The sequence below is a fragment of the Euleptes europaea genome, chromosome 13, assembly GCF_029931775.1.
Source record: "Euleptes europaea isolate rEulEur1 chromosome 13, rEulEur1.hap1, whole genome shotgun sequence".
NCBI classification, from domain to species: Eukaryota; Metazoa; Chordata; class Lepidosauria; order Squamata; family Sphaerodactylidae; genus Euleptes; species Euleptes europaea.
Genome location: NC_079324.1, coordinates 45,576,536 through 45,592,641, shown reverse-complemented (window position 1 = coordinate 45,592,641; position 16,106 = coordinate 45,576,536). Strand labels below are relative to the sequence as shown.

Sequence of the window (16,106 nt, the reverse complement as noted above, 5' to 3'; positions counted from 1 at the left end):
CACCTTTATCTACCTAACAACAGTCACACTTTGGATTGGCTCGTTTTAAACTGGCCTCTCTTTGTAACATCTCTTGCATTTCTGTCGTGAACATAAATGTATAGGTCTAATGGATGTACATTGCATTCATCTGATGAAATGAGGTCTGACTCACGAAAGCTTATTCTGGAATACATTTTGTTAGTCTTTAAGGAGCCATGGACTCCTATTTTATTTCATTCTAAATAATAAGAGCTAGTTTTTTCCCCCTTTCCCACTTGTGGACAGTCATATTCAAACCCAATAGTGGGGATGATAAATCGAGGGCTGGCTGCCTTGAAGCCTCCTCCTGCTGCTGGCAGATCTATTACTAGTATAGACAGATTTAAAGTGTAGTGAAAGGCACTGCTTTAATGGTAACTGAAGAATTTAGAAAAGATTTTTTGGAAATGCCCCTCACCCTCTAGCATTCGCCTCATTCAATAAGCATGTGTCATGTTTGTGCATGTTGAAGGGAGCTTATATTTTGATTCACTTTAACATAAAGCCAGTGTTTCTACGATATCTCTGATTTAGACATCATTAGACTCTCTTACCTCCGGTTCTTGGGGATTGGTATAGATCTGTTTTAAGGAAGCAGACTGAATTAATGTTGCCCTTTCCTTGCATTGTCACAGAAAAATAAAGCAAAGTACAGTTCAATATGGTAAATGACAAACAGCAAAACTCACTGTAGAGATTTGTTTTCATCCTCCTTCCTACCTATAACAGTTGTGCAAACTGAACAAATTGTGAAAACGCTGTCTATAATACCTATCTTTGCCTCAATCAAGCAAAGTTAGTACAAAGCTTCCATTAGCTCAGTATCTACTCAAAGAATTCACCACGTTGTATCACCAGAAATGATACCTGTGGTCAGTTTCCAAACCACCCACCACATAGTGCTTCCCAAAAAAATTAAGTTCTAACAGTAGGTCTTAACCTATTTGGAAATTTCAGTTACAATATCTAGAGCATCAAGCCCACCACAAAGCCAAGCTAGAATCATGAGTGCTATGAAACTGGTTTCAGGGTTTTGTTAAAGGGGAGAGATACAACCCTTTTTAAAACTTATCATGCAGAGTGGAGAAACTGCCTTTTTAATCATGAAACCTACTAGTTGGCAGGAAAAAACAAAACTTAAAGATGCATTAAGACATCACTTTTTAACAGACATTAAACTCAACAGTGCATGAACTCCCTTGTTGCTGGGCATCTTCTCAGTGACCAAAGGATTTAGGCTTATTTAAGTAATATACACCTTTAAGTAGTTCTGACTCTGTATGACAATATAGGGCTCGACAAATCCAGGGTGCCAGGGTGCCATGGCACCTAGACATTTCATTACGGTATTTTCAGCAATGATTTTATTGAAGAGTCTCTCAGCAATCCTCCGAAGTACAAAGCTTATTTATCATTTCATATCAGAACATTTTGTTGTATGATATAAAAATGCATGTGACTGAAGTTATTCTCACTGTTTCTTTAGATGTTAACTTCACATCATTCACTGGTAGTAGATACATTCAATCTTCTTTCTGGTCTCTATGGATCACATTGAGGGGATTTTGTGAGCGCAGAGACCATCTTCAGGTTTTAGAGCTAAATGTTTTCAGTGCATGCACTAACTACGCATGCCTAGAGTGTGCAGAGCTGCACTTCTACTCAGTTCTTTGTTGCAGTGGCTTTCTAAGCTTTCTGTCTCCACTTTTCACTTAAATAGAGCTTTTTAAAGCAATAACTAAATTGAGAGAGAAGTTCAGTTAGGGTTACAGCTTACATTTTTCTTGTGATAATGACAGGGTTACCCCATGTTTATCTATACAATGCAGCATTTTTTGTCATAGCTTTAGTAAAATCAGAAGAAACTGTGAAGAGCTTAGAATTTATGCTAGCAAAAAAATGAGAAAATATGGTCATTAAAATACAAAACCTTGAAGGCTGAAAAATGCATCGGTTCAATTGTTAGGGCTGGCTCCTAAAGCCAAAGAAATATGTCAAGGTCATTTTTCATTTGCTTATTCCAGAAAGTTCATCTACTGGATTCAGCAGTGCACCCCACCAAGCCAAAACAAATGCTCAGGTGACCACAACACTGATTCAACTGTGCTAACTGCCAAAGTTTTGGTGTTGTTTTTTGGGGGGTTTTGCTTTGTTTTGTGGTTGATTCCTTGCAAGTGAGCGACAGGTATCCCAATCCCAAATCTGAGACAGCAGTGCATGACCAATGTTAGTGTGGTGCCAACATAGTTATTCAGTATCCCATTCTCTCTCAGCATAGAACAGATATTCAACAAAAAGACTCGCTTCCAAGGAGCCAAGAGCATAGCAATTGTGGAACAGGCTTCCTCGGGAGGTGGTAAGCGCTCCTTTCCTGGAGGTTTTTAAGCAGAGACTAGATGGCCATCTGTCAGCAATGCTGATTCTATGATCTTAGGCAGTTCATGAAAGGCAGTTCATGAGAGGGAGGGCATCTTGGCCCTCTTTTGGGCATGGAGCAGGGGTCACTGGGTGTGTGTGGGGGAGGTATTAGATCAAAAGAGTTTCCATCTAAACATTAGGAAGAACTTTCTAACAGTTAGAGCAGTTCCTCAGTGAAACAGGCTTCCTCGGGAGATGGTAAGCTCTCCTTCCCTGGAGGTTTTTAAGGAGAGGCTAGATGGCCATCTGTCAGCTATGCTGATTCTATGACCTCAGGCAGATCATGAGAGGGAGGGCATCTTGGCCATCTTCTGGGCATGGAGTAAGGGCCACTGAGGGTATGGGGGAGAGGTAGTTGTGAATTTCCTGCATTGTGCAGGGGGTTGGACTAGATGACCATGATGGTCCCTTCCAATTCTATGATTCTATTCTATGATTCTGTGAATTGCACAGGAGTCCAGAGCAACAATGCTTATACCCACCATACATGCTGACAACAACCCTGTGTCAGCCACAGATGGAAGTAGCCAACCAACACACATGGATGCTGGCATGCTCCCTTGATGTCCTACACCAGGGTTCCTCAAACTTTTTAAACAGGGGGCCAGTTCACTGTCCCTCAAACACTGTTGGGGGCTGGACTATAGTTTGAAAAAAGTATGAACAAATTCCCCGTGTGTGTGGGGAGGAGGAGGCGGCGCGAGGGGGTTCTCCTGAAAAGCATCCTCCTACCGAGCCCGGACCTTCCCCCTTCGCTCTGCAGCTGGGGCTCGACCTTCCCTCGGCAGACGCAGCCTCGCCCCTGCCCCAGCCTCCCTTGCGCTCTCCACACGCACGCATGCACAGAGGCGAGTTAATGGGGAATAAAGAGGCTGGAGTCCGCGGCAAGTGCCTGCGCCTTACAAATGTAGTGGTTAAGAGTGGCGGTTTGGAGAGGGGACTCTGATCTAGAGAACCAGGTTTGATTCCCCACTCCTCCACATGAGAAGCGGAGGCTAATCTGGTGAACCTGGTTGGTTTCCCCACCCCTACACACGAAGCCAGCTGGCTGACCTTGGGCAAATTACAGCTCTGTTCGAGCTCTCTCAGCCCCACCTGCCTCACAGGGCGTCTGTTGTGGGAGGGTATGGGAAGGGGATTGTATGGCAATTTGAGTCTCCCTTTGATGGTAGAGAAAGTCAGCATGTAAAAAACAAGGCCATTTATGAACGGGAAGTTTTGCCTTGGATTTGCCGCTCTCCAGATGCACATTTTCCCCATCCAAATTCTCCAAACTCTTCCCGGGGGTGGGGGGAGCTTACTTTTGAGTTCTGAGAATTCGGATGGGGAAAATGTGCATCTGGAGAGCGGCAAATCCAAGGCAAAACCTCCCGTGCATAAATGGCCACAAGTCTTTTTCTTCTTCTCCCTGGAGATATGCCCAGCCCCCTCCCCCAAGGGGCCCCTACAATTACCTCCAGGCCACAAGGATACCCCCAAGAGGAGAGAGAGCCCCAAGCTGTGAGAACGCTGCCCGACTGCGGCCAAAACAGGAACGCCAGGGTCACGTTGGGCTGCATCGTGGAGGGCCCAAAGGCCCAGGCGCAGCTGCATGGAGCTCGAGGAGGCCAGGCCCAGCCAGGCCACAAAGCTAGGCAATGGGAGAAGTCTCCCGGTGGGGAGTGCTGCGGAAGAGAAGGGGGCGACCGGGCCCAGGAAAGAGGTTTTGGGCCTGGGAGGGAGAGAGTGAAGGGGGCCACTGGGCGGTACGCAAGGTGGCAAGACGCCTCATGCGCCCAGGAAAAGGGGGTTGGGGCAGGGGAGGGTGGGAGTTAGAGGGCGAAGGGGGCCACTGGGAGGCAAGACGCCTCGTGCGCCCAGGAAAGGGGGTTTTGGGCTGGAGAGGGAGCAGGGAAGGGGCGACTGGGGTGGGAGGGAGGCTTCCGGCTGGGCGCACGCTGCCAGGAAGCCCAGAAAAGCTCTGTGGAGGGGGGCAAGGGGGGACTGGCTTTCTCAGTCCCCGGGCCGAACAAAAGCCCTCTGGGGGCCGGATCCGGCCCGCGGGCCGTAGTTTGAGGACCCCTATCCTACACAGATAGGTTTGATTTCTCTCCTGCAACTACATAAATTTTCACCAGGCAGACACACAGGGAAGGAACTGTGGCCACTCCAGCCAGGTGCCTCCACAGCTCATTTGGCAGAGACAGCCCCAACTGAAAGCCTAGGATCTATCTCCCACAAAGGTTCAGGTCTGTGGTGGGGCTTGAGAAGGAGTCCCCTTTTCACAAGGCAAAGGAGATGCTCACACAATCAGCCCGCATTAGTCAATGTGGATATGAGCAAAGGCAGGCCTTTTATAAATCATTCATGTTAATGTCTATCACATGTGGAAGTAAAACTTGCATAAGCAACCCAGATACTGACATTAAGTGCGATGCTGAGATCTCTAAATCTTTGCCTAAGACAGTCAAGGGTAGACAGAAGTGTCCCAGGTTATCATCGACATTACTCAAGCATAAGGTTTGCAATAGTTTCGTGAGTACTTACTGCCAAGACAGCCATATGGAGCTGGGGGGGGGGGAAAGAAATGGTCAAAAATCTACATTTCATACCAAATGTAAAAAGGCAATGATTTGATGGTTAGAGCCAATGAAGAAGTTGGTGAATACCCATCACCACTACAAACTCCTAACACTTTTTTTTGCATTCACATCACAGCCAACCTATGGAAAACCCATAAGGTTTTCAAGGCAAGAGACATTCAGAGGTGGTTTGCCATCGCCTGCCTTTGTGTAGTGACCCTGGTATTCCATGGTCTCCCATCCAAATACAGATCAGGGCTGACCCTGCTTAGTTTCTGAGATCTGACAAAATCGAGGTAGCCGGGGCTATCGAGGTCACGGCCCTAAAAACTCTAGGAAAAGAAAATCTGGCTTCTTTTTATTAAGTGTAATATGATCTCAGCCAGTGATTAATGTTATGGGCTAAATGTCATACAATACTGGCAATCCATGCTTCAGACAGCATGATGTAATTATTAGAATGTTGAAGGTGGACTGCACAGCCTTTGTTCAAATCACTGTTCAACCATGAGGTTTCCTTAGACAAGCTACTGTGTCTCAGCCTTAACCATCTCACCAGACTGCTGTGAGTATAAGAGGGTTAGAAAACTATGTACTATGCTGAACTACTTGAAGGAAGGGTGAAATTAAAATATGATAGAGCCCCCCAAATATACTTTACTCTCAAAAAGCGGGGGGTGGGGGCACACAGATTGGTCCTCAGTGGTGGGGAACAGTGAATTTCTCTCTCCTTCTTCTGGTATTCTGAAACTGGTTCTCCCAAGCTGCCCTTAGCTCTGGTAGGGGGAAAGGTAAATGTGTCTTTTTCTCTGGATTGAAAGAATAGCCCAGGGATCCCAATTTTTATTGAACAAATAGGCAGACAAATAATAATGTTGTTGTTGTTGTTTAAAAAAAACCCTTTCAGTACTAACATCCCAGTCTATATTGCTCTCTACAGCTGATTTCTGAGGCTAAATTATACACTGAGTGGTACAATCAGACCTCCAGTACAAAGTATAGTTTGCCCATTAGTTTCAAATCTAAATGATTTGTTCCCTTCCTGAAGGCAATACCTGAACTTGCATCATTTTTCTATGCAATTCAAACCTATGTGCAAAAAGCATCACTGACACCTTGTGGCCAATTGGGTTAACGCATGCATTCATTTAAACAGATTTATTCCAGTATATATTTTAGCTGCATCCACCTTTATTAAAGTCCTATATACATTCCCTTTCCCTACCATGTTATGCAACTGTTAGAAGATGCCAGAGGAAAGCAGGCAACCCTAACCCTGTGTTCTGTTTGCCCCAACAGCTCTTCACTTGTTTATAGCAAAACATTTGGCACAAAAGTTCCAAATTAAGGTGGAACTACAATTTATTATATTTTACATAAACAACCAATCACTTTAAAGTGTTTTTGTTCTTTTACAGACTGTGTGGGAGAGAGAAGAGAGATTTAATGGGGGTATCTGAAGCTCCCTGTGCTAAAAAGGAATCTTTTCCATCTCTGAACAACCATGTCACACCATCCTGCAGTGCAAGACAGATAATTCCAGAAAAATCTGCAGAAAACTGAGCAGAAATGGGTCCCCCACCACAGCACGCTGTCAAAAAACTTGTAAGAAAACTGCACAATATTTAAAACCCACTTTAAAAATAATTAAACAAAAACTTACATAGTGCTTCTCCAGTGCATCAAAGCATCCCTGAATCCTGATAAGACAAATGTGTCAAGAATATGAAAATGTATAAAAGCAGGATATTCTGAGCTGTCAAATGGCATCTGGTGCCCACAGCTAACAGAATGAAGAGCTTTTGGAATAATGAATCAGTAATGACATAACAATTTCTGCCCTTATTTGGAGCTTGTATAGAGCCAGGGATCAACTATAAGGTACTTACTCTACATTTTCTTGATCCTTACCATTTGACTATCTGCAGTGAACCCAGGCAGCTTTTATCTTCCCGAAGGATTTTGAGGCACATGTCTGCAAAACACATACACACACAAACCAGAGTTAATGTATTTGCATTGTTGCTTTCCATATACTACACAAAAATAGTGCAAAGATTGTGGCATTCTGCACACCATGCTTACATCTGTAGCATAAGATGGGAGAGGATAGAGTCTGCCAGGAGGAGAGAAAGAAGAAATAGTGTAAGGGAATATATGGGGAAATGAAGTGTCCCCCGCAAGTCCTTGAGGGGTCCCCACTTGTCATTCATAAACAGGACGTGAAAAACCAAGAAAAACCCACTATTGAGCTGCACTGTGACCTTCCTCAGTGTAAATGGATAAACTGTGCATTGGAATTTGAGCAGCCTCTTCACCCTTCATAGCTTGTTTGTTTTGGCTTAAGGCCAATAAATATCACAGTTTTTGTGAGGGTAAAACCAATTGTATCCAGCTTTTGGTTGACGTTAAGTGGGGTTAGCATTGTTTGACCTCTTTGGAAACTTGCCAATAGGCAGTTAATCTATCTCAGACCCAACTACATATGAGGCTGAAGTTCCATGACTGCAACTCTAGATATACAATTTAGGCCTATAAAGTAGCTGTGAAGAAGCTATCTAGCAGCCCATTCCTGAGCTTTTGGCATGCGGGGTGTCGTGGTGGAGGTGCCATCGTGGCGCCTCCTAAGCAGTTCCCCACCGCTGAAAGCTTGGAAAAAGCCTTTTCATGGCTTTTTTCTTTTAAAAAGGGGCTTTCTGCCCCATTGAAAACAGCGAGGCTGCGCCTGCTAAAAAGCAGGCACAGCAACACTGTTCTCGCCACTGATGTGCCGGGCTGAAAGGGCACAGGGAGCTGCCTAAAGGCAGCTCCACCACCCCCCAGCATGCCCCAGGAACGACCCCCCCCCCACAGACAACTGTTCTGTTTGTGTATGACAATCTTTCGTTACTGAACCCAATGCTAGGGGGACAAGAGTATGAACTATACTACTACATTAAATTATAGAAATAAAAATAAAAGCAACACAAATTCTAAATTCCTGCTAAATCCTCTTGTTCATTTCTTTTCCGAGTAGGATTTCTGGCTCCAAAGCCAGAGCTCATTGACCAGCTGGAACACGGAGACGAGCCGTGGGTGTCGGATTTTGAAGGCTCAGAAGAAATGAAGGTTTCCCACATTGACTCGGGTAGAGGGGTAGTGGAGTAGATCCATCCTAGTTTTTCATGTCCTTGAAAAACATACAGCTAACTTGGAAAAAAGAGTCAGGATCTATGAGGATGCGTTTAGATATTCATTCTTTCAAGGTGAAACTGTTTCAATGGCCCAAGTGGTGATCTGAGAATCTGGCAGCTACCTGGCTCTGGCTAAGAAAGCATAAGTTGTCCCAAATGACAGCGAGGGGCCCCCAACACCCAACGCAGCCCCTTCCTGGCCTCCTGAGGACTTTGGTCCTCATTAGTCAGGAATGCGCTGTAAATGTTTCACAGTGCTAAGGAATGTGGTGTAACACCCGATCCCATTTTTTCAATGGAAATTCCCCTCTCCCCACAATGCTTTGATCCCTGGTATGTTCAAAATATAGATTTGTTTTTTGTGCTTGTTTTTTGTCCCTGCTGGGGCTAAAAGCAGTCTCGGGCAATTCTGAATATGGAAATGACATGCAGGGAAGAATTATCTTCCCCTTCTTCAGCACTTACAGCCTTGATCCAGATCCATAACTCCCCATAATTGTTAAATTTAGATTTTGTGATTAATTTTATTACTGATGTATAATGCTTTTATATGATGTCACCTGCCCTGAGCCAGCTTCGGCCAGGGCGGGCTGGCTATAAATCACTGACTATATAAATAAATAAACAACTCTTTAGAGTGAAACTATGTAACTGTAGTTCCAATCACAAAATTCGAGCATCCTTCAATGAGAAAACAGAAGAGTTAAAAGGAATAAATGACATTACCATCTAAATAGCGAGTTCCATAAGAGCTTTCTGGGAACAGCCCTCTGAGGTATGTTATGCAGGAGATTGAAATCGCCAGCAGCCTTTTCACCAGATTTGTAGACTGTTGCTCAGTAGCAACTCTGTTTGGAAACAGAACTGTTTCCTGAAAAGACAAAGATGTGTCTCCTATTGGTTTTAGAAGGCAAAGAAATAAATTAGAGGTCCATTTTTTCCTATAAAATGTTTATTGTGATCCCACATTTTGTACCTTGGATGTTTTTGGCTTTTGCCCACTGTGCACGAGCTGAGCGGTTGCCATATTGTTTTTTTTTCACGTGCAGTAAAGGACCTGCAGTAAAAACAAAAGCTACAAAAGAAAAGAAAAAGAATGAAATATATACACTACCTGTGCCAAGCCTGCAAACAGTACCTAGTCTGATTATCAATGGTATGAATTGGCTCAGAAACCATCCATTTAGGATATTTAACAACTGGCCCCACCCCTTTTTCTGAGCAGGCCAGTTATCATTACAGGCTGGCAACTGGGGCAGGGGTATTCCAAGGCTGATGTGTTTTATTCTGACTACCAATTTGTGATGGTTGTAAGTTGCCCCTTGTCTACATGTTGCTGTTTAAAATAATAATTCTTAGCATTCATATAACACCTCAGAAAATGCAAAAACATTCCACAGACTGGCTTTTATTCCATAGAGGATTTCTGGCTGGAAGGAAGATGGTTTTTGCCAATTCTCCCCTGCTGCTACAGACCTACAACTCTTCCCTGGTGCTGATTATAAGGGGTCCCTGTCCCAGAGGAACAGCATTGGGGGGGTATAGAGTGGCTTCATACTACGTGCAATCATGTTTGCTCAAAGTACATAAATTAAAGTGTGAAGAGTATATAAATTTTGAGGAACTCCAGCCCAATCAGGACAAGTTTCTGTTGTTCACATTTATTTCTTTGATGCATAACACTGGTATGCTCGCAACAAACATAGCTGTCAGATTAATTATGATTCTTCTGTTAGTCATGATACTACTCCAGCTCATGAGATAAAAGAGGAGACCTCTGAGTATATCTTCTTGTTTTCTACCTTTTTCCTTTGCCGCTGCATATCACCAGGATATCACCATATCTATCCAATCTCTCAAATGTCTTCTCATGATTTTAAGTTCAGTTACTTGATTAGCAGCCCAATATAAACATACCTATAAAGCTGCCTTCTACCAAGTCAGACTGCTATTAAGCTCTGTACTACCTATTCTGCCCAGCAGTGGTCTCCTGGGTCTCAGGCAGTCTTTCCTAACACCTGCTACTTAAGATCCTAAGAAACAGTGGACAAGGCTTGTGGCAACTTTATTGTAGCATAAACTCTCAGACAAGAACCTATAAAACTTTATGCTACAGTAAAAATCTGTAAAACTTTAAGGTGTGATGTTTTAAGCAACTGAATACAATTTAAAGTTCACAGTTACCAGTATGTTTATTGTAACTGCTGCATCATTCAATAAGCCAACTTTCCCTTCTGCTTCCTGTCCTACCAGACTACCAATGCAATCCTAAATCAAGTTATACCTTTCTAAATCCATTGATATCAATGGGCTAAGAAGGGTGTCATTCTGTTTAGGATTGCACTGTACATTTTGCACAAAGTAGTGCAATTGTTGTTTACAGCTACTCCTATGTCTAAAAACAACCCCAAAGCCACGGGATTCCTGTTTATTCTTTGGTGCAACAAACTAGTATGGTTACTACTCTTGAATTTTTAAAAGGTTTTTTTAATTTTGAGACATGACAGTTCCCATTGAACGATTTTGAATTTTATTTAGGGATTTACCACTGCAGTCCTAAGTGGAGTTACACCCTTCTAAGTCCATTGAGGTTCATTGTTTTATTTAGGGAAGGATTGCATTATACAAAGCAAATAGTTAACTGCTGGTGCTCACCTTTGTGGTAGTTCTGCAAATTCTACCCATGTGCCCATCCAAAATCCTTGTAGCTTACAGTGATTATTTTACCATATTTAAGGTGTTGGCATGGTAGAGATCCTCATTTAGTTACTATGACTTTGAACAAGGCACAGGGATCAATGGAGGTACCAAGAAATTTAATGGAAGTAACAAAAATCTGTTGCAGCAAAATAAAAAAAGAAATATGGTGGCACTTTAACAACTAACAACATTTATTTAGCATAAGCTTTTGAGTCAAAGCTCACCTCATCAGATACATCACATGATGCTGCCATAAATTTTGTTAACCTTTAAAGTGCCACTGGGCTTATGTTTTATGTAAGGAAGGTATTAATTATAAGTAGGTTAACCATTCTGAACTTTAAAAAGAACTCTTAATTCAACATATACATTTCTCATGCTAAAATTCATAGACATTAAAAACACATTAAGTGTAAGTCAGATACAATCAACAGCATTAGGCATCCAATAAAATAGTGCAATAGAGAATGGATAGCAGAAATGTGAAACAACCTGAAACAAAGTGTAAGCATTTAAATATGACTGTTCTGTTTCCATCAACAGAGGTAGAGCTAGATGGATTTAGGAGGGTGTAACTCTGCTAAGGATGATACTGAGATAGGCACTATATTTCCTCCTCAGAGGGTGGGTTAATCAGTCTGAGGTCCAGGTATTATCATTAATAATAAGCTCCACCAATATACATTGCACTTTACACCAGGGCCGGATTTAGGTTTGATGAGGCCCTAAGCTACTGAAGGTAATGGGGCCCTTTATATGTCCAGCTGTCCTTTGTCAACAACAAATTATCACAGTTTTTTGTGTTGAATATATGCTATATGGTAATTTATGGACCTAATAGGTATCTAAAGCCATTTGCACACATCAAAATATGTATTTTATCAAAGTAATTGTTGAACTGAAATACAATTGTACGTAGGTTTTATTTTATTTGTTTTTTATCTTCTATTTACATCCAGGGTTTTTTTCCTTTACATTTTTTGGGGGCCCCCAAGAGAGTGGGGCCCTAAGCTATAGCTTGTTTAGCTTATACGTAAATCCGGCACTGCTTTACAGACAGCAAGAAAACAGGTCCCTGCCCCAAGGAGTTTACAGGGCACCCAATTCCAATTGTTTGTTTAGAACATTTATATGCCACCTTTCAAACTAAAAATACTCAATACAGTTTACAACAAATATGGAAAACAATAAAACATTTCCGTATGTAAAAACATAAACCAAACAGCACCCACGGTGGGGTAATCAATTTAAAAGGTTTTTTTTTAAAGGGGGGAGTTTGTGTTTGGCCCTGGAGGGTAGCCAGAGGATCACATACAGACATGTAAAACATAAATCCAGTGGAATGTTAAAGATGAAGAGAATTTATTTCAGTTTAAGTTTCTGAGTCAGGGCACATGGGGCAAAAAAATCTTTAAAAAATAATTTTCATTGAAAATTCAAAAACAAAACCACACATAACAAACTCAATCATTCCCATACATACAGTATAATCCACCTTCCAGGGGCGTCCTTTTAAATTTATCATTACCAGCTTACAAAAATAGTAATTATTTTTAAAAAGGGTAATGGAGAAAACCAATGGCTTTTCAACTATCTTACAATACACTGTTTAATCTTGAACGATGGCAATAGTATTAATCATTCTTACCTATCCGCTTAATCTTCAATCAACTAATGATCTCTATTTACCTTTTCTTAAAAACTATATCATATATCCTTTAAGTATATCATCTAATATTGCTACTCCTGTTATTATTATTATCCCCCCCCCCCATATAAACTCCAATGTGCCACAATCCCACTTTACTCTGGCCATTTATGCATGGAAAGTTTTGCCTTAGATTTGCCGCTCCCTAGAAGCACATTTTCCCTATCCAAATTCTCAAATTCAAAAATAAGCACCCATGCAGAGTTCTGAAAATTTGGATCGGAAAAATGTGCACCTAGAGAGTGGCAAATCCAAAAACCCTTTTAAAGCGATGTTTTGTTTTTTTTACATTTTCAAACTCTTAATACATCGCTGGGAATACAAAGTGCAGTAACCCCTTTATAAAAAACATTGCTTTAAAAGGGTTTTTGGATACCACAGCTTATAAATGGTTGGAAGACGTCTTCGCAGCTAAAGGGGCCAAACAAAGTGCGAACAGTGTTTTTTATAACGTTTTCAAACTCTTGATGCATCGGTGGGAATACAAGGGCGGTAGCCCCCCCCCTTTAAAGCGATGTTTTTTATAACGTTTTCAAACTCTTAATACATCGCTGGGAACACAAAGTGCGGTAACCCTCCCCTTTAAAGCGATGTTTTTTATAACGTTTTCAAACTCCTAATGCATCGCTGGGAATACAAAGTGCGGTAACCCCCCCTTTTAAAGCAATGTTTTTTATAACGTTTTCAAACTCTTAATACATCGCTGGAAACACAAAGTGCGGTAACCCCCCTTTTTAAAGTGATGTTTTTTGTTTTCAAACTCTTAATGCATCCGTGGGAATACAAGTGCGGTAAAAAAAAAAAACCTTTTAAAGCGATGTTTTTTATAACGTTTTCAAACTCCTAATGCATCGCTGGGAATACAAAGTTGGTAAAACCCCCCTTTTAAAGCGATGTTTTTATAACGTTTTCAAACTCTTAATGCCTCCGTGGGAATACAAGTGTGGTAAACCCCCCCCCCCTCACACACGCACACACGAGCAGGCACACTAGATGGGAACGTTCCCCCGAGCACGTGCAGAGTACGTTCCCCTCAGGGTTCCCATTCGCCCTCGTTTAGGGACACGTGGGAATCTCCGACACGGGAAGGCGCCCTGACCTCACTTGGCGCCGAGGAGGAGCTCTTTCCTCAGAGAGGGGGACGGGGGGAGGGGGGGATAATTGCCCCGAATCTTCGGTCTCTTCCCCCACCGCAGCCAAAAGGGCGGCCGTTGGATTTTAGGCGGGAACGGGGGGGGGGAGGAGTCGGCGGCCTGAGGGGAGAAGAGCTGGAGCGGCTTTCCGGCGCCTCCGCCCGGGCCTCGCGAGGCTCCCCGCCTCCCCCTCGCTCTCCCCCATCGCCTTCTCCGGCTTCTCTTTTCCCTTCGTGCCAAGCGGGGTTCCCGCGCTCACTGAGGCCGTTTATTCATGGAAGGTTTTGCCTTGGATTTGTCACTCTCTAGGTGCACATTTTCCCCATCTGAATTCTCAAAACTCTGCATGGGGGCTTATTGTTGAGTTTGGAGAATAGGGATGGGGGGAAAGTGCATCTAAAGAGTGGCAAATCCAATGCGAAACCTTCTATGAATAAATGGCCTGATGAATTTACAATTGTTTTGCTAACGAATATGTCTCTTTCATGCACAGGAGGTTTTGCCTTGGGTTTGCCGCTCTCTTAGGTGCCCGTCTCCCCCACCTGTTACCGCGCTTGTATTCCCAGCGATGTATTAAGAGTTTGAAAACGTTATAAAAAAAAAATACTGTTCGCACTTTCTACCTAGTCCCACCGTTGTGGTAAGAGTTTGAAAACGTTATTAAAAAAAATACTGTTCGCACTTCCTACCTATTCCCAGCGTTGTGGTAAGAGTTTGAAAATGTTATTAAAAAAATACTGTTCGCACTTCCTACCTATTCCCACCGTTGTGGTAAGTGTTTGAAAACGTTATAAAAAAAAATACTGTGCACTTTCTACCTATTCCCACCGTTGTGGTAAGTGTTTGAAAACGTTATAAAAAAAAATACTGTTTGCACTTTCTACCTATTCCCACCGTTGTGGTAAGAGTTGGAAAACATAAAAAAAATACTGTTCGCACTTTCTACCTAGCCCCACCGTTGTGTTAAGAGTTTGAAAACGTTACAAAAAAAATACTGTTCGCACTTTCTACCTAGTCCCACCGTTGTGGTAAGAGTTTGAAAACGTTATTAAAAAAAATACTGTTCGCACTTCCTACCTATTCCCAGCGTTGTGGTAAGAGTTTGAAAATGTTATTAAAAAAATACTGTTCGCACTTCCTACCTATTCCCACCGTTGTGGTAAGTGTTTGAAAACGTTATAAAAAAAAATACTGTGCACTTTCTACCTATTCCCACCGTTGTGGTAAGTGTTTGAAAACGTTATAAAAAAAAATACTGTTTGCACTTTCTACCTATTCCCACCGTTGTGGTAAGAGTTGGAAAACATAAAAAAAATACTGTTCGCACTTTCTACCTAGCCCCACCGTTGTGTTAAGAGTTTGAAAACGTTACAAAAAAAATACTGTTCGCACTTTCTACCTAGTCCCACCGTTGTGGTAAGAGTTTGAAAACGTTATTAAAAAAAATACTGTTCGCACTTCCTACCTATTCCCAGCGTTGTGGTAAGAGTTTGAAAATGTTATTAAAAAAATACTGTTCGCACTTCCTACCTATTCCCACCGTTGTGGTAAGTGTTTGAAAACGTTATAAAAAAAAATACTGTGCACTTTCTACCTATTCCCACCGTTGTGGTAAGTGTTTGAAAACGTTATAAAAAAAAATACTGTTTGCACTTTCTACCTATTCCTACCGTTGTGGTAAGAGTTGGAAAACATAAAAAAAATACTGTTCGCACTTTCTACCTAGCCCCACCGTTGTGTTAAGAGTTTGAAAACGTTACAAAAAAAATACTGTTCGCACTTTCTACCTAGTCCCACCGTTGTGTTAAGAGTTTGAAAACGTTATAAAAAAACAGCATTAGTAAATCAGAAGGAAAATATGGAATTTGTGGGAGAATGGGAGGCTTGGACAACATATTGCGTAAATTAATTTAGTTTGGGAAGTGTCAAAGGTTATGTTTTGAGCTAATTCAAGTGATTAAAGTAGAAATAATGATAAACTTAGTTTTTAAGACCATGAGATAGGTAATTAAATATATAAATGACATATAATGAATTAGAATTTGAATGCAAAGGGGAGAAGAGAGATACTAAAGAGATAGAGGAGGGGGAGGAGAAGTCAATGAACCGTCCTGGTTCTCAGAGGGCGTCTGGAGAACCAGGACGGCTGCCAGAGAAGAAGCGGCTTGCTTGCCTCCCAGGAGACAACTTCCCATCCTTATTTCAGACTCAGCCTGGATAAAAGATACAGATAGCTGATGAAGCCATGAGCGAAACGTGATTTGGATCTAGACAACACGTCCTAACAGCTTCCCTCCGTGGCTCCTGCCTGGGACTCCGCTTTCCAGCAACTTACAACATCGAAAGAAGTCCATATTTGAGTATAAAAATTTTCTTACCTGTTACTCAGGAC

The 16,106-nt window shown here is 42.2% G+C and overlaps 1 protein-coding gene across 1 annotated transcript in view; it reads right to left on the bottom strand.

Moving 5' to 3' along the window:
- The window catches only part of HORMAD2 (HORMA domain containing 2), a 70,174-nt gene extending 60,974 nt beyond the window's left edge, over positions 1-9,200 (bottom strand). Inside the window, exons 1-6 of the mRNA XM_056859051.1 lie at positions 9,150-9,200; positions 8,900-9,044; positions 6,912-6,975; positions 6,664-6,700; positions 4,966-4,986; positions 576-602 (exon numbers count right to left, since the gene is read on the bottom strand). Coding sequence (XP_056715029.1) covers positions 576-602; positions 4,966-4,986; positions 6,664-6,700; positions 6,912-6,975; positions 8,900-9,044; positions 9,150-9,200 — 345 coding nt within the window. The remainder of the gene's footprint in view (positions 1-575; positions 603-4,965; positions 4,987-6,663; positions 6,701-6,911; positions 6,976-8,899; positions 9,045-9,149) is intronic.
- Between the last annotated feature and the right edge of the window lie 6,906 nt (positions 9,201-16,106).